The sequence below is a fragment of the Cervus canadensis genome, chromosome 9 (assembly GCF_019320065.1).
Source record: "Cervus canadensis isolate Bull #8, Minnesota chromosome 9, ASM1932006v1, whole genome shotgun sequence".
Lineage (NCBI taxonomy): Eukaryota > Metazoa > Chordata > Mammalia > Artiodactyla > Cervidae > Cervus > Cervus canadensis.
In genome coordinates this window covers 40,665,253-40,684,581 of record NC_057394.1, presented here as the reverse complement: position 1 = coordinate 40,684,581, position 19,329 = coordinate 40,665,253, and the positions used below count along the sequence as shown (strand labels likewise).

The 19,329-nt window shown below is 33.7% G+C and overlaps 1 protein-coding gene across 2 annotated transcripts in view; it reads right to left on the bottom strand.

The window, feature by feature from the left end:
• DACH1 (dachshund family transcription factor 1) overlaps nt 1-19,329 on the bottom strand; it is a 449,007-nt gene that overhangs the window by 118,574 nt on the left and 311,104 nt on the right. For both annotated transcript variants that reach the window (XM_043478035.1, XM_043478037.1), the window contains 2 exons: nt 7,447-7,582; nt 5,444-5,578 (listed from right to left, as the gene is read on the bottom strand). In XM_043478035.1, the coding sequence (XP_043333970.1) occupies nt 5,444-5,578; nt 7,447-7,582 (271 nt within the window). The remainder of the gene's footprint in view (nt 1-5,443; nt 5,579-7,446; nt 7,583-19,329) is intronic.

Here is a 19,329-nt window from a genome sequence, read left to right as displayed (position 1 = left end):
TGGTCCACAAGGTCGGATGCTAAGAATACAACATTAATAAGAGGATATTTCAATATGGTCAGTTTGCTAACTATTTCCTTGCCTCTAATCCTCTGTCCTCAAATTCAGAATATCAGAATGATGACACCCTTCCAAACAAGTCTGTTAACCATTGGAAATCTTGAACAATGCCCATGAAGAATACACAACAAAAGAATATGTGACAAAAGAAATGTTTCATGGCCTGAAGCAAATCCCGTGTTTCCGACTTCATCTTAAATTATTCCCGTTTCTAAAATAGCAGAAATCACTGGGGTCGCAAAGAGTCTAACAAGACTGAATGACTGAGTATACTAACAAAAGAAAGTTTTCATATTTTTTTGAAAACAAATTAAGGGAACAGCGTCAATTATAGGGGAAATTAGAATATATATAAATAAAAATTTTGTGAAATTGTAGCAGAAAGAGAAAAAAGCAAGGAACATTTTGTATTTCATATTGTTCATTTCACATATCTTACATGCAGTAAATATTTACCTATTGATGATATCATTTTGGTTTATTTAATCTAAGACTGAAATACACTAATGTAAATTAAGTATTCAGTACTTAGTTCCAATTATATGTGCTCACTTTTTCTATAAGTGGGGATAAAAAGCTAATACCACAGCATACAGTATCTAATGTGTAGCATACATTTACTTTTTGGAAGACAAAAAACTAGATAGATTCCCAAATAATAAAAATGTGCATAGGGAATTATATGCATGGTATGAAACATGCTCAAAAATGTTTTGGAAATAACAATTCAAACAATTTGATAAGCCAGGGAACAAATTATGCATGAGAGAGTTATCACTGAAAATCAGCACCAGTGACAGATTTGGGGGGAATAAAGAGAGAGATGCAGCATAAAGAAAGAGAGAGCCTGTTTATATAATTTCAATGCCCTGGGCATATATTCAGAAACAAATTAATTTGAAAAGATGCATAAACCCATTGTTCATAACAGCACTTTTACAATAGCCAAGACATGGAAGCAACCTAGATGCCCATCAACAGAGGAATGGATAAAGATGTGGTACATATATACAATGGAATATCTGTTGTTTAGCGCTAAGTTGTGTCTGACTCTTTGGGACCCCATGGACTGTAGCCCATCAGGCTCCTCTGTCCATGGGATTTTTTTCAGGCAAGAATACTACAGTGGGTTTCCATTTCCTCCTCCAAGGGATCTTCCTGACCCAGGGATCAAACCCAGAATTAGCTGGCAGATTCTCTACCCCTGAGCCACCAGGGAAGCCCTTACAATGGAATATTATTCAACATAAAAAGAATGAAATAATATCATTTGTAGAACATGGATGGACTTAGAGATCATATTAAGTGAAGTAAGCAAGACAGAAAGATAAATATCTTATGATATCACTTATATGTGGATCTAAAAAGCAATGATACTAATGAATTTATTTATAAAACAGAAAGAGAGTCACAGACCATAGAAAACAAACTTATGGTTACTAAAAGGGAAAAGACTGGGGGAGGGATAAATCAGGATTTGGGGAATAACAGATATACACTATTTCATATAAAATAGATAAGCAACAAGGTCCTACTGTACAGCACAGGAAACAATACTCAATATTTTATAAAAATCTATAGTGGAAAAATATCTGAGAAATATATTACATATATATGCAACTCTTTCATTGTTTCATATATATGAAGCAGAATTACTTCATACACCGGAAACTAACACAACATTGTAAAACAACTATACTTCAATTTAAAAAAAGAAAACATCAATTAGTCCTATCTATTTCACTAATTTTAGACTGAGGGTAAAAATCAGCCATGTTTTTTAAAATCCAGAAGTTCCAGAGAACTTGGAGTATGTTTGGAAAAGTTAGAAGACATAAAACTGTTTATGAGGCTACCAGCTGTGTCAAAGATTTCCTCAGGACATATCTTTGATAAACCCCTAATTTTAATCAAAGTTCATACTATTAAAATCATTTCTCCTAACACTTAGGATCACTGAAATAATGTATGTCCACTACTTCTTGATACACTAACTTGTTTTTTCATATTTATATTTTGAATGTATTCTAATTAAACTCTTCCTGGATTCAAAAACCCATTAGAGTGTTTTTATTTTAAAATCTAAGGGGAGAATTTACTCAGCACGTATTACTTTGAATTCTAATGCCTGTATAGCCACTGATCCTTCAACTAATGGTGACAAATATTCTGTCTAATAGAATAAAGTCAACAACTTTTTAATATTAAGATGATTTAAAAGTGCTTAAAAGTTACTGATGATTAAGATTTTAGACCATGGTGATTCTCAGCACCCAAATTAATTTTGGTATCTATTTTTAACATCAATGTTTTCTTAAGAATTATTATCTTTTGGATGATTTAACGTGGTAAGCAGCAAATTTCATTTAAGAAGTTCAAGCCTAAAATGACACAAGCATATAATTAATTTCTCTACAAATGTCTCTAAATGAAGTCACTTGTTTTAATACAGATATGTGTAGTAAGAAAGTTACAGGGCAAGTAACAAGGCACATGATGAATGTAGTCATGAAAAAAAAACAATTTTTAATTTAGTAGACCCTATCAATCTAGAAAGCCTATGAATATTTACTAATAATTCAGTATGATGAAAAATAGAAGAGATGAGATACATACAAAAGATGAGCATCATATAATAAAACTCTTACTACAAGAGTATCAATGTCTATTATAATGTCCATGACCCCATAATTACATTTGAAATTAAGAATTTAATGGTAGCTTCACATCCCTAGGGCAAATATTAAAATAAAATGTACTTTTTGAAATAAAATATGCATTCAGACATTGAAAGACTGTTGGGTTATGATCAAGGTCTTTATTCTGAGAGCAAAACAATTTAAAAACTTAACATGTGATAAGATTATAGAGATATAGAAAAAGTTTTCGTGTATATTCATAGCCAGAACATGCTACTGTTTCATACACATGAATGTTCTAAGGGTTCCGTAATTCCACCTTTTGCCTTTCATCATCGCAGTTATTTTAACTTACCTTCACCATCTCTTAGAATCTTTTAGCAATTCAGCTCAGATAAACATGCATTCACATAACAGACTGTCTAGTCCTTTTCAAGCAAATGCAGGACACACATGACTCCTCGGAATTTACAATGTAGTACTGGAAACAGACCAATGAAAAAAGAGCTTCCGAATAACAAGGCAAGTGTTGTAATGAAAATTTAAGGGACAGGCCCACAGGAAAATCAGCAGTAGGATCCCTATAAAAATCTAGTTTGGTATCTCAGGAAAGGCTCTATAATGGCAAAATTATAATATAATAACAAATAGATGATAGGTATATAGACAGATGATGAACAGATAGGCAGATACAACTCATGAATCCTGAAAAAAGAAACCATTTCAAAAAAGTGTAGTTCAACTCAACTTGAAACATGAGATTTGAAGAAAGCTCCCCACCAAAAATTCCAGCCGGACTCATTGTTTCAGTTACATGGTTGATCATGCCTTTAGTGGTCTCTTACCTACCACCTCTGAGCTTTTATATTTCACCCTATACTTGCTTCACCAAGATTCTGCAAGAGAATTAATCACTAATATACTGATATCCACTGTATACTATAAAACATCTCTCATGCATTTTAAGTGAAACTAGCTACGTAGCATCTATGAGAAAACTGAGAAAAGAGTCACTAGAGACTTTTTCTATAGGGTTTCATCTATCGTAAGACGTTAGTGGAGAATGGCTGCTTAACCCTAGTAATGGATTTTTATATTTAAACATTCTTGCTTAAAACTTAAATCCCCTATGAAAAATTTATTACTGTAAATTTTAAAAAATCATTTTTTCATTAAATATAAAATACATTTCAAAATATACATAATGCATTCTACATAACATTTTTCTTCATTGTTGAAGAAGAACTCACAGAAAGATTAGAATTAAACATTTAGAGACAATCTGACCCACTTATGTACTTGCATATATTCCACTCAGCTTAGTGATAATACTTGGTAATGAATTTCAAAATTAATAATTAGAAATTGTCTTAATGTTGCTCTCAATAATGCCTACTTTTTGACATATTAGAACCTAGTAAAGATTATCATTTTATTGTTAATTGCATAATACAAATAATTTAATTTATGTAAATATTGTTTTCTTTCTCCCTGAGGTTTCAGGTGAACTGTATTCATGTTGAAAAGAAAAACATGGTTGTGTAAGCATTTTTACTTTTGGTGGATAATTATTTTTGAGGAAAAAAGGTTTCCCACCTTAACTTAGTCTTTCTGTAAATGTTTCTTTCTGTTATTTAAATGTCCAATTGTACTCATTTTCCTTTTTGAGATCCAATTAATTGTGCCTTTTGAGTAATAAATTCTTTCCAAAGAAATAATCCATTCCATAACACTGATGATTTGATATTCATATCAAAAAAGATATCAAAGTATACAGTCTATGTTATTATTAAAATTTGAAACTACTAAATTAAGATGATAAAGATATGGCAAGGCTCCAATTGTCTTAATTTAAATTTACCATTTGAAAACATGAATGGGCATCCAACAGCATACATTTTCAACTTGCATGTTAAAATAATATTTCAATTCTTCATGAAAGTATTTCATGAAGTAGGGCATGAAAAGACAAATGTTTGCCTATGGAAACAAGTTACGCTGGTACAAATCAAATATAAATAGAAAATGTTCATAGCTTTGCACTATCTGGGCTTATTTGTTGCCTGCAATTTAGAAGTAACTACTAGTACACTGGAAAAGACCTTGATGCTGGGAAAGAATGAAGGCAGGAGGAGAAGAGGGTGGCAGAAGATGATATGGTTAGATGGCATCACTGACTCAATGGACATGAACTTGGGCAAACTCTGGGGGATAGAGAGGCCTGGCCTGCTGCAGTCCAAGGGGTCACAAAGAGTCAGATACAACTTAGTGACTGAACAACAACAATACTAGTACATTGGTTGATAATCTTCACTATATTTCTTGATTAACCAAATGACTATCTCTTTGATTCCAAAAAATACCCATAGTAATCCTTTGTATATTGTCCTTGCTCTAATATGCTAAGTAAAAGGACAATAGACCCTGAAGGCATGGAGGAAGACAAGCTATAGACCTTTAGGAATTGAGAGATAATAATTAAAACAAAAAAATTCTCTTTTTCTAAATGTACTAGGAAATAAATGAACACTTACCTGTTATTTAAGAGAATCATAGCAGGTCTTCATTCATATTTCTTTTTTTTTTTGTTTAGTAGACTTAATTTTTACTTAATTTTAATATTGTAGTCTTTTAAAATGTTTATATACCATCTTCTAATGTAATTTAGAAATATACTTTATTCTGTGATTAAAACCTAGTTCATATGTTGAGCAGGAAAAACAGACCTCATAATCATATATTACCTTTTTCAATATGCATCCTTTTTGACTCATGTCCCATGTCATGACCAGCCAAATCTCCCTCTTTGGGCCCAGGGAGTACGTTTGGTGATAAACCCATCAGCATCTGGTTCATGGACAACCCATTCTGATGGACAGCTGTCAAGCCCGAAACAAAAGATAAAAGAATAAAACACCATAATACACAATATTCAAATAACCTATTTAAACTCTTTTGGAATCAGAAATAAATAAAACATCATGGTCTAACTTTAAAATTATAGTCTATCTCTACGTTGAACACCATGAGGACTGATAACTATGATAATTCTTAAGAACAAGCAGAAATATATTGAAAATGAAACTATTTTATCCTCTATTTATCTCATAAAATAGGTATATTTTTTAATGTCTAGAATACTTTTCAGAGGTCATACTACTATAACCATTACCAATGAACTCTTCAGGCTTTATCTAATGTAACACATCCTCTCCTGAGCATATAATCTTCTGTAACTGCAAAAACTACAGTCTTAAAGCTAGAACACTCTAAGACTATAAAGTTAAAGTATAATTTAGAATAGTTTTAGTGGCATGAGAGGGTAAATAGAGTTTTCAGCAAGTTAAGTCACTGAAATAGCACTGAGATTCAATATTCATATTCTGTTCTAGTCAATGGGCTTCCCCAGTGACTCAGAGGTAAAGAATCTGCCTGCAATGAAGAAGACGAAAGAGGCATGGGTTTGATCCCTGGATTGGGAAGATTCCCTGGAGGAGGAAGTGGCCACCCATTGCAGTTTACACAGACAGAGTATCCTGCAGGGCTGCAGTCCATGGGGTCACAAAGTGTTGGAAATGACGGAAGCAACTGATCATGCACACACACATCCTAGTAGACAAAACCCTAAGTTTAAGAGATAGCAAAGTACTTCTTTAAAATTTTGATTTTGAACTCAAATTTAAAAATAAGACTGCCCATTAATATCTATTAAATGGCTGAATGATTAAAAACAATTATTTCTTTCTTGAATTATTAAGAGTAACCTGTCACTACTGACATGATAAAGCAGGTAACCAAACACCCTTATGATCTCAATTCAGTCAATACATTTCTTAATAAATTGCCCATGAAAGTCTTGGTTTTGTGAAAAATTTTGAAGAAAGGTCATTCCATAAAACCTTACTTTCACTGAAAAAAAAACACATTTTAAAAATATGTAGAATAATTTGGAGAAGGGCATGGCAACCCAGTCCAGTATTCTTGCCTGGAGAATCCAATGGACAGAGGAGCCTGGGGAGCTACAGTCCATTGGGTTTGCAGAGTCAGGCATGACTGAGCAATTAACAACAACCCACAACTTTACTCTTAATTTTCTTGATCATGAGGACAAGGATTAAATATCTGAAAATGTGATCACAAAATAAGGTATGAACCTACTTTTTAGAATTTTATAATAATAACATGTGAAGATAAAATGCATTATTGACTGTTACTAATTCAAATCCTAAAATTTGACCAATTTCAAACTATTTAATCTATTGATTATCTGAATGATTATGAAATGTGTTTTTTTAAAGACAGTTATTTCGAATCTATTTCTTTTATCCCTCTTTGTCAAGGCAAGGATGAAGTTTAAAAACTAGTAAATTTTTAAAAACTGGCAAGGATGGGATTGAAGGAATGAGGAATAATTCGTACTCAGTATATTTGGACACTAGATATTTGAGAGTTGGAGGCGTTTACTTCAGAAACTAATCTAGAAGGTTACTTACTTTCTCTAACTGTTTCATAGCTCAAATCTTTATGTGTGGCATCAAAAAGAGGGAGTTTATATCAGAATTGTTAATGTAGTACCATGCCTCATGCTATTGCAAACTGGGAAACATAATTTTGAGAGATGGCTATGGCTACAGAGCTTCAGAAGATGATACATCTGAGATCTCTTCAGAATGAGGGCACTTTGATTAGAAAAGCCAGCTGCACCTAATAAAGTTTAAAACGGTGACAAGTGAAGAATGACACCTACGGATTCTGTCCGAGGAGCTCTCAGTCCGCGCCGGGGAGCTGGACACGCTGCTGCTGCGGTGGGAGGACGGGTGGCTGCCGGGCCGGCGGCCCTCCTCCAGGGAGGGCGCAGGGGACGGGCTGTCGGGGACGCGCTCCTAGACCGCCGGGGGCGGGGGGGAGAAAGAGGCAAATACATTGGACCCTTGCTTAAGGAATGTTGGTTTCTCTTAATTCCACAGAAATGTGAAGACAACACATTTTTCCATCAACATTTAACTGGATTAAAAGACACATTTTATTTATTTTTAAAAATTTTTTTTAAACTTTTATTTTGTATTGGCATATAGCTGAAGAGCAGTGTTGTGATAGTTTCAGGTGAATAGCAAAAGGATTCAGCCATACATATACACCTATCCATCCTTCTCCAAATCCCCCTCTCGTTCAGGCTGCCACATAACAGTGAGCAGAGTTCCATGTGCTATACAGTAGGTTCTGGTTGGTTATCCTTTCTAAACATAGCAAGCAGTGTGTATATGTTCATCCCAGACTACCTATCTTTTCCTTCCTCCCCACCAACAACGGTAAGTCTAAGTAAGAAAAGAATAGAAAGGAAATAGGTGAACACCACTGTAGTAACGACAAATGTTAATCCCCTCTTTGGATAAAAATAGAGGTCAAAAAAGACATCCAGTTTAGAACCATTAGACAACAAAGAATTAACAGAACAAAGCAAGTTTTAATTCTAGACAATTATCATTATGAAAAAACCTAATACATAGAGTCTATTGATTCAGCAAGTGTCTAGGATCATTTAACACACAAATTATCATAGTGACATCATCAAAATAATACCAGAGGAGCTGTTAACAGCTATTTCATTATGGGACTTCTCTGGATATACTTGGGCAGTCACATTTTAAGGGACCAGGGAAATCTATTATTATTTAACCTTTGAATAATTTTGATTCTGATAATTTCCAGACTCTGAGCTTCAATGCAACCCACAGATATATTAGTGAAAATTCATGAATAATGTATTAGGTGTATCCCAGGGAAACATGGTATTATATTTTCTGATCCTGTCCTACATTCACACTCAGGTCCCACTCCATATCTCACCCAAGCCCTGCACCTTCCCAATGAGACCAATGTGCAAATATTGGGTTGGCCAAAAAGTTCATTCTGGTTTTCTGACTTTTTTTTTTTCTGTTGCATCTTACTGAAAAATCCAAACGAACTTTTTGGCCAGCCCAATCTGTTGTATAACTGTCTCCAATGAACTATTATAAATGGATTTACAGATTAATAAATAAAATACTCATTTGTTAATATTTGCTTCTTTGAGCAAAGAGATATTTACACCTTCAGATATGAACACACACTGTCCTTGAAGAACACTTTTCAATAATTCCATAAATATTTGGAAGTCTACAAGTTAACTGATACATGATACATAACAAATAATAAGCAAATTATTCCTGATTAGAGTGCAAAAATTCAAATATGAAATAAAAGCAGACTGTTTGAAACCAAAAAATGTTCTAGAATGAAATCATCCTATAGGAGGCTATTTTCAAAATATCAAAAGCTAATGTAATATAAAAAACAGACAAGCTTAACGCTTTGTACTAACAGAGAAAGAATAATGCCTGTCTTCAATCTCAAAAGTTCATTTAGCCCAGTGATGGTTTGCAATTCTACATTCCATTAGAATCACCTGGGAAGTTCCTCAACATTCCTACGCCTGGGCTTTACTCCCTGAGATTCTGGCTTACCTGAGTTGAATTGTGTCCCCTCAGAATGATTGAAGTCCTGACCCATGGATACTTATGAATGTGAGCATTTGGAAAAAGGGTCTTTGCAGATGAAATTAATTGCAATGAGGCCATACTAAAATAGCGTGGCTTCTCCATCACACATGACTGATGTCTTCACAAGAGGACATTGTGAAGATATGGGGAAAATGTGAAAAAGAGAAAAACTGCGAAGAAGGAAAAACATCATGTGAAGATGAGGTAGAGATCTGACCTCTGCAGCTGTAAACCAAAGATCTCCAAAGCTCCCTATCCACCATCAGGGCCTTTGGAGACTCAAGGAAGGATTCTGCCCAGAATCTCAGAGGAAGCATGCTACTGCTGACACCTTACTTTCAGACTTCTAGACTCCAGAAATAGGAGGGTATAAATTTGTCCTTTTAGGCCACCGGGTATGTGCATTTACCCTGCGTCTGCTGTGGGGCCCAGAAACCAATATTTTTTAAGGCTCTCCAGGTGATTTGAAAATATATCCAAGATTGAGCATCACTTGTCTCATATGCTTTTAATTTTTCAGTCCTACACATTGTCAATAATCATCTTCAACAGTTACACTAAGGCTTCATTCTTGAGGATCATACAAATAAAAAGAAATTAACCCTCAAAATAGCCAAGCCCTCTTCCAAAATCTAAACATAAAACTGTTTCTCAGTATGTATTCTGTAGAATAAGGAATAGTCACCCAAGAAACTTTACAACAAAGAATTTGCCAGGTCAAAGAATATTGTAACAAAAGAAAAGGAAAAAAGGAAAAAAAGAAGTCAACTAAAGTCTACTCTTTATAGTTGCAATGCATATTTTAACAATCTATGTCTCAATGTGAAAAATGAATACAATTATAAGTTATTTTTTCCCAAAGTAAATAAATCAAATTATGCTTCTAAGTAGTCTAAATTCTATAGGTCTACAGACAAATGACCTAAATTTCTAAGAAAAAGCACATATATGATTTAAAAGAATGGAGAACCCACATCTGGATGCTAAAAGTTACTGCCCATCTTCTAATTATAATTTAAAAGCAAATGGGATTATAAATCTTTCTTCTTAACATTCATCTTTAAGTTAAACTTAAAATAGCTTCAAACTATGAACTTATTATGTGTTCAGTCTGATGAGTTTTGTCGAGCTCTCAACAATTTCCATAACCGAGAAAGATTCCCATGCCCCTTTCCAACCTATTTCTCCCATCCCCAAAAGCAACTGCTTTCTGAGTTCTATCACCAGAAAGTAGTTTGGCTGATTCTAGATTTCACAAAAATTAGCTCATATAGTACCTAATTTTTCATGTCTGCCTTTTTTACACAACAACATGTTTCTTAGATTCATTCAGGTTGTTGCATGTATTAATAGTTTATCTTTTTCTTTCTGAATATATTCATTTGCACATAATGCTCAAAATTCTCCAAGCCATGTTTCAACAATACATGAGCCATGAACTGCCAGATGTTCAAGATGGATTTAGAAAAGGCAAAGGAACCAGAGATCAAACTGCCAACATCCGTTGGATAATGGAAAAATCAAGAGAGTTCCATAAAAACATCTATTTCTGTTTTATTGACTATGCCAAAGCCTTTGAGTGTGTGAATCACGACAAACTGTGGAAAATTCTTTAAGTGATAGGAATATCAGATAGGAATACCTTACCCGCCTCCTGAGAAATCTGTATGCAGGTCAAGAAGCAACATTTAGAGCCAGACATGGAACAAGAGACTGGTTCCAAATTGGGAAAGGAGTATGTCAAGTCTGTATATTGTCACCCTGCTTATTTAACTTATATGCAGAGTACACCATGAGAAACACTGGACTGGATGAAGCACAAGCTGGAATCAAGATTGCCAGGAGAAATACCAATAACTTCAGATATGTAGATGACACCATTCTTAGGACAGAAAGCGAAGAGCAACTAAAGAGCTTCTTGATGAAAGTGAAAGAGGAGAGTGAAAAAGCAGGCTTAAAACTCAACATTCAAAAAACGAAGATCGTGGCATCTGATCGCATCACCTCATGGCAAATAGATGGGGAGACAATGGAAACAGTGACTTAATATTTTTGGGCTTCAAAATCACTGCAGATGGTGACTGCAGCTATGAAATTAAAAGACACTTGCTCCTTGGAAGAAAAGCTATGACAAACCTAGACAGCATATTGAAAAGCAGAGACATTACTTTGCCAAAAAAGGTCTGTATAGTCAAGGCTATCGTTTTCCAGCAGTCATGTATGGATGTGAGAGTTGGACCATAAAGAAGACTGGGCACGAAAGAGTTGATACTTTTGAACTGTGGTGCTGGAGAAGACTCTTGAGAGTCCCTTGGACTGCAAAGAGATCCAACCAGTCAATCTTAAAGGAAATCAAACCTGAATATTCATTGGAAGAACTGATGCTGAAGCTGAAACTCCAATACTTGGGCCACCTGATACGAAGAACTGACTCACTGGAAAGACTCTGATACTGGGAAAGATTGAAGACAGGAGGACAAGGGGACAACAGAGGATGAGATGGTTGGATGTCATCACCAACTCAGTGGACATGAGTTTGAGCAAGCTCCAGGAGTTGGTGATGGACAGGGAAGCCTGGCGTGTCGCAGTCCATGGGATTGCAAACAGTTGGACAGGACTGAGTGACTGAACTGAACCACAATTTTTAATTTAAAAAAGGCAATAAAGTTCACATCAAGTCTCTGAAATCACAAATCAAAGGGTAACTTTGCTTCTGTGTAGTAGCTCAAAGGCTGGAGTTTGTGTCATTTTTGTCGTATCTGTGCATTTATTATAAAGTATAAAGTACAGATTTATAAAACTGTATAGAAGAACTCCTTTTTATTCTGTATAAATGTCTATATAAATAATCCATGCTATAGTTAATTGCACACATGACCAGATACACACTATATAGACTCTAACTTTGATTTCTCTAATAAAGAGGGACCTAAGTTTGTCTAAGTTTTAAGCTTATTTCTACTACATCTAAATCTTAACAATTAGATTATGCAGAAATACATGGTCTATATTAAACAAAGAGCATTATTACATTTTTATACAAATAATATTTTTTAAATTAGCCATTCTATTTTAAAAGTTTAAAACTATTCAAAAGTTCACTCATGTCAATGTTTATCCATCCAAACATTTTAATAGTCCTTCTAATAATTATGTAACTGATCATATTTTCAGTGGCATGTGATTGGCCAGAGGTAGAGTGCAATCTTGGAATAAATCAACCCCTTTAAAATCATTTTGCAAGTATGAGTTTTCCTATCATAAGAGATTTCTCAGAGGCACTAATGGAAAGCATGAGAAGCTGATTTTTTTCCTGAGACATTTAGCTCATAAAGTACTAAAATATTTAATGCACAAAACTCTAGTAACAATGGTTGTGTCCTTGAAGAGTTGCTTATTTTCCACATGGGGTAAACAATTATTTCATTAGTCAATGTATTTAATCGTAAAAGTTTTCTTGGATGATTTTTTTCATTCATGCATTATTCATTTATTCACTTACACATTCATAACACTCTAAAAGTCATATAATAAACTAAGTAAAAAATAAGCTGGATTAAAATCTTAATGTAAAATACATCTTAAAACATAATTTAAGGCTTAGGCAACATAGGTGAAATTGTAGTATTTATTATAGCTTTAGCTTATTTTTACTTTAATTGCTTTTTTCTTCTAGGAACAAAGGATGCAAAGACAATATTTAATACTTTTACTTAAAGAAATATTTTAATTTATGCAAATTTTATGCTTTTAAAGCTTAAGTATTCAATTGAAAGTTTCTATAAACTGAGACACAACATATTCAGTCATTTTACTTAATGTATAATTTCAATCTTTGGAACATGATGTATTATTCTTTGAAGAATTTCATTAAAGTAAAATCCATTGAGCAAGTAAGATTTGAATACATTGTTGTACAATAAATTAATTTATTTCAACAGCTTAATTCTTTTATCATATTTATATGCTTGCCTTTCCAGAGTATGCTATAAGATGGAGAATAATGGAGACAGTAAAGAATTGCTTAGGGGAGAATCTCATAATTATTACTGAAACAAAATAGATAATGAGTTTTATTCAGACATAATAAGAAAGAAGCAGTTCAATGTCTATAGGGAAACTATGTAAACTGGATTTATCATTTCATTTGTGTGAGACCCTTTAACCTCCAAGATGGCCCTGAAGTAGGACAAAGAGGAAGAATATTTAATTTAATACTTCAACACACTGCTTTATAGTCCTGCATCATAGCTCCACCAATCAATAAAACACAATCTTTTGCAGTGTTCTATCTTTATAAAACTGGCCACAATAATAAATGAAAATTTAAAAGGAATACACTCTCACTGGAAAAAAAAAGGTCATACTAATAAACTAATGGTAACAGAATAACATAAAGGAAAAGCTGCATTTATTGCTTCTGGGTAGAACAAGAAGTATTGGTCTATACTACAATTCACAATCAAAGGTGGAGTTTAAAACAATGAATTCTAAAAGGCTAAAATAAAGAGTAGTTTGGGATTAATATACTCACACTACTATATATAAAATAGATAACCAAAAAGAACCTACCACATAGCACAGGGAACTATACTCAATATTTTGTATATTTTTGTAATAACAAAATAATAATTAAAATAAAAATAACAAAATAATACTTTGTATACTCAATATTTTGTAATATTTTGTAATAATAATATACTCAATATTTTGTAATTTTTGTATAAAAAAAATCAGAAAAAGAATATACACACACACACATATATATATATAGCTGAATATATACATACATATATATGTAGAGTTGAATCACTTTACTGTATACCTGAAACACAGCACATTTTAAATCAACTGTATGTCAATAAAAATTAAAGTGAAAATTAAATTAAAAGTATAAGCTGTTCAATATTACACATTTGATTAATTACACATTAAAAAATGCACTATCTCAGCTGCCTCATCTTCACCACAAAGTGCATTCTATTTTATCAACTTAAAGTATTTTCTTACAGTAAGATTAAATAATCACAGTTCATTTCTCTAAAGGGTTATTTCATTTAACTTTACTTTATACTGCTCTCATTTTAATTATCTTCATTTCCATCACTTTTTCAGTTAGCAATTCCCTTATTGAGAATGTTATAGAATTGGGAAGAAGAAATGTTAAATTTATCTTCATACAACTATTACATTACAAAATTGAAGTTGATTAGCATTTTTTAGAACCTAAACTCCTGAGCTTTAAAACAACTCAGACTTCATTCATTCAGAGGTTATTCACTGAACACTTAATGTACACCAGTGTTCTAGGGTCTGGTTATGTGTAAGTAAACAAAACCAACAAAACTTCTTTCTCTCATGAAGTATATACCATCAGTGAGTAAATACTCTTAGTGAAATCCAGAATCATTTACACTGATTGTGATATCCAAATTCTCTCCTTCTGGAAAAGTGAACAGAAAGGATAAATAATTGGATTGGGAGTCTGCATTCAGGAAAATGTTAAAAAATACTTCTGGAAGACATAACAAACAATTCTAATATACATGCATATAGTAGACGATCAGGCAGCCATCATCAAAATTCCAACTCAGACTTCTAAACCGAGGCTTTAAAGGACATTTACATAGCTCTTTTTCGTTGTTATGATGATGATTCTCAAGAAATACTCAGTTTTGCTTATGAGTATTTGGGAAATACTCATGGGAAATGGGAAAACGGTAGGGCCCTTGAGTGTAATCATAAACAACTTAACTTTATTCTCCTACTGTCTCCTCAAACTTATTCAGTGTTTATAGGGAACTATATTTTCCTCATATCTATAAGAATTCAGGCAGTCTGGAAACTTTCCAGACTCCTATTTGGTAAAACAAATTCCTACCGTCACTTTAAGCAGCAAAAGGCAGTCTTGACTCAAGTTATACCTCAGTCTTATGTAATAATAAATATCATCTTAATTATAAGAGAAGTCAAGTAGGTGGAATAGAAGGAAGATAGCAAGGATGAAAAGGTAAGTTCTGAGTCAGCCAGCATTGCCATTAATTGGCATCTCTCTGTTCATGCCGAATGCTTAAAGCCAACTTTTTATCTATTTAAGGCACTGTGTATGTTCTAAGAGGTCACCACATCTATAAACTGCTCACAATTCCTTGATGGGTCTAATTCGACTCTGTTCCTCCATCCTCTGAATTTCTGGTATAAGTACATCTGGATGCTTGATTCAAGTTGATATGGGAGCAAAAGTACTTCATAGATGGTGGTGTATGCTCCTACCAGAAGTGCAGAGTGTCTGCTTGGTTGCATTTTATGATGACAATCAACACTGATAATCATGGCCTAGATTCATCACTTCATTAGGGTTTGCAATTTGATAAATTTGAAATATATCATTACATAATCATTTATTTGCTAGAAGATTTATATGAACAGAAAGTTTCTCTTGTGCATTATTGTGTTATCCCAAGGGACAGTCTGTATGAGGAAGGCAGGCAAATGCTTCATTCCAACCCTTTATCCTTTATTTAAACCTTTTTTTGTCTTTTAAAAGATTCAGTTCCCTAGAATTCTCCAATGGTGAACAATAAGTTTATATTTTAGCATTATTATGCACTCATGGATATAAATATGTGTCTTCGATTTCAATACACTGATATATGGCTTCCTTAGTTGTAATTTTGTTTTAATACTTTCTATTCCTTGTTAGCAACTCTTTTCATATTTAATATCAATACCCAAATAAACATTAATGGAACCTATATAACTACTTTTCAAAAGCCAAGTCAAATTTATACAAAATAGTTTTCTTTTTTGTAAAAATGATGTATAAAAGTGATCCATACATCTAGAGTTATTTATAGTTGCCCCAAAATAAACTGTTCTGTACGCAAAAGCAAATTAGGTAAATGACATTACTGTAAGGTTTTATAAATCTACTTTGTGAATCCAGTTACTCTGGTTCTAGTTTTTATAATCTTTAAACATTTTGAACTTCATGCAAGTAAAGTATTATTTACTGATACAACATTTTAGGGACCTGTTTAGAAAAGATATTGCAGAATGTAAAATTTATACACTGTATATAAAAATTTTCAGTGTTCAGTTCTTTAAATGAGAATATCCTAAACCATCTCTAAGTTCTCTCTCTCACACACACATACAACACAACAGCAGACTGGTAGAGAAAATTAATTAAAATTAAGTCATATTTTATGTTCTTAGAAAAATATTGTAATACGGCACATGAGGCAACAAGATGTTTATTCAGTAATGTAGAATAATTTGAATGTTGCCAAATGTCTCAAAAGAATTCTATATTATCATTAAGGAAAAGTGATTTTAAAAATGCTTTAAAAGTCTGCTTTGCATACTACTGAACTACCAACCCCCCAAAAGCAAAATACACTACTCTTGTTATGTGAGAAGAGCTAAACAAGAAAAAGGGAGAGAGAGAGAGGTCTTATTACATTATTGCAACTGTATTTCAAAATCTTGTCACAGGTTCCATATAGAATTATGAACTTATTTTTAAACAGATGATTGTGAATATGTTGGAAGAAAATAAACTGGAAATAAGGTGATGATAATGTCACTGTAGAAAGGCTTCTAATGATTTTATAAATACCAACTTACTCATTATGACAACCTGATGAGGCGGTAATACAATAATCCCCATTGTACAGAAGAGTAAAAAAAGACTGGACATTAAGTGATTTTTGCAAGGTCATAAGACTAGGAGGTGGCAGAGCTGGAATATAAACCAAGGAGGCCTCCTCCAGAATTCATATTTTAAACTACTAAAATACATTGCCTTTCTTCTTTAAATTTGTTTTATATTTCAGCAAGAACCATTAAAAAAAATCCTTACAATACCATTGTGAATGTATTAAATAAAAGTGAGAAAAATATCGATTCATTCAGGGGGATTGGGGGCTACTTGATGAATGATTCTCAAAGAGAATCAATGAGTAGAGCATTTCAGCCTATTAGGAATTCTCTAATGACAAGAGGAATTGATCTCTTGATTTATACTGTTTGTTTTCCTCAGTGATTTAAGGTAACACAAGTAATACATCCTTTTACAATTTGGAAATGATACAAAGGTGGTATAAATAGCTAATATGATAGTTTGGAATATTAACGTTAAAGAGCATCTAAAGAGCCTAAATCAATAGCCTGGAAAAAATTAATATGGATAAATGCAAATACCTAATACAAGCGAAAGATAAAGAATTAAATTAGTTCCATTTCACATCAAAATCCACGAAATTTACTGAGTCACACATTCAACTAACAAAAAGTTATGAACTATGACTAAATTTATAAAGTATTGTCCAAGCTAAATTTTATGTTAGTTTGGTCTCTTTTCTGTGGATTCACTACTAAAACATTAGGCAGGCAGTGGAGGTGTGGTGGGGGCTGATTTAAAAAAAAAAAATCCAATCATGAGGTTGGATGAAAATTTGTCAGAAGAAATTAGAATATTTGGTTTGGAATAAGGAAATACCATAAGTACTATATATAATAGAGAACTTAAATATTCCAATTCAGTTCAGTTCAGTCGCTCAGTCGTGCCCGACTCTTTGCGACCCCATGAACCACAGCACGCCAGGCCTCCCTGTCCATCACAAACTCCCGGAGTCCACCCAAACCCATGTCCATCGAGTTAGAAAACAGAATAATTAGTAGACATTTTTTTCTTAAGAAAATACAACATATAAGTAGAAGCTATTGAGATGAAAATCTTAACTTAATCAATGAACAACTTCATCAATCTTAAATTTGCTGAAAACAGAATAGGCCTTCTACAAAATAGATATATGAAAATGGGTAGAGAGTATGCAGGAATGATTTCTCCATTGTGGGGGAAGTTGGATTACAAAACATCTAACATTTGAAGACAAGAGAACTCTTCATGAATTAGAGATCTCTTCAAGAAAATTAGAGATACCAAGGGAACATTTCATGCAAAGATGGGCTCAATAAATAAAGGACAGAAATGGTATGGACCTAACAGAAGCAGAAGATAGTAAGAAGAATTGGCAAGAATACACAGAACAACTGTACAAAAAAGATCTTCATGACCCAGATAATTCCATGGTGTGATCATTCACCTAGAGCCAGACATCCTGGGATGTGAAGTCAAGTGGGCTTTAGGAAGCATCATCACATCACTACGAACAAAGCTAGTGGAGGTGATATACCAGTTGAGCTATTTCAAATCCTAAAAGATGATGCTGTGAAAGTGTTGCACTCAAAATGCCAGCAAAATTGGAAAACTCAGCAGTGGCCACAGGACTGGAAAAGGTCAGTTTCATTCCAATCCCAAAGAAAGGAAATGACAAAGAATGCTCAAACTATTGCACAACTGCACTCATCTCACATGCTAGTAAAGTAATGCTCAAAATTCTCTAAGCCAGGGTTCAACAGTATATGAACCATGAACTTCAAGATGTCCAAGCAGGTTTTAGAAAAGGCATAGGAACCAGAGATCAAATTGCCAACACCACTGGATCATTGAAAAAGCAAGAGCATTCCAGAAAAACATCTACTTCTGCTTTATTGACTATGCCAAAGCCTCTGACTGTGTGGATCACAATAAACTGTGGAAAATTCTGAAAGAGATGGGAATACCAGACCACTTGACCTGCCTCTTGAGAAATCTATACGCAGGTCAGGAAGCAACAGTTAGAACTGGACATGGAACAACAGACTGGTTCCAAATAGGAAAAGGAGTATGTCAAGGCTGTATACTGTCACCCTGCTTATTTAACTTACATGCAGAGTACATCATGAGAAACGCTGGGCTGGAGGAAGCACAAGCTGGAATCAAGATTGCTGGGAGAAATATCAATAACCTCAGATATGCAGATGACACCACCCTTAGGGCAGAAAGCGAAGAAGAATTAAAGAGCCTCTTGGTGAAAGTGAAAAGAGGAGAGTGAAAAAGTTGGCTTAAAGCTCAACACTCAGCAAACAAAGATCATGGCATCTTGTCCCATCACTTCATAGCAAATAGATGGGGAACCAGTGGAAACAGCAGCAACTTTATAGTTTTGGGCTCCAAAATCACTGCAGATGGTGATTGCAGCCAT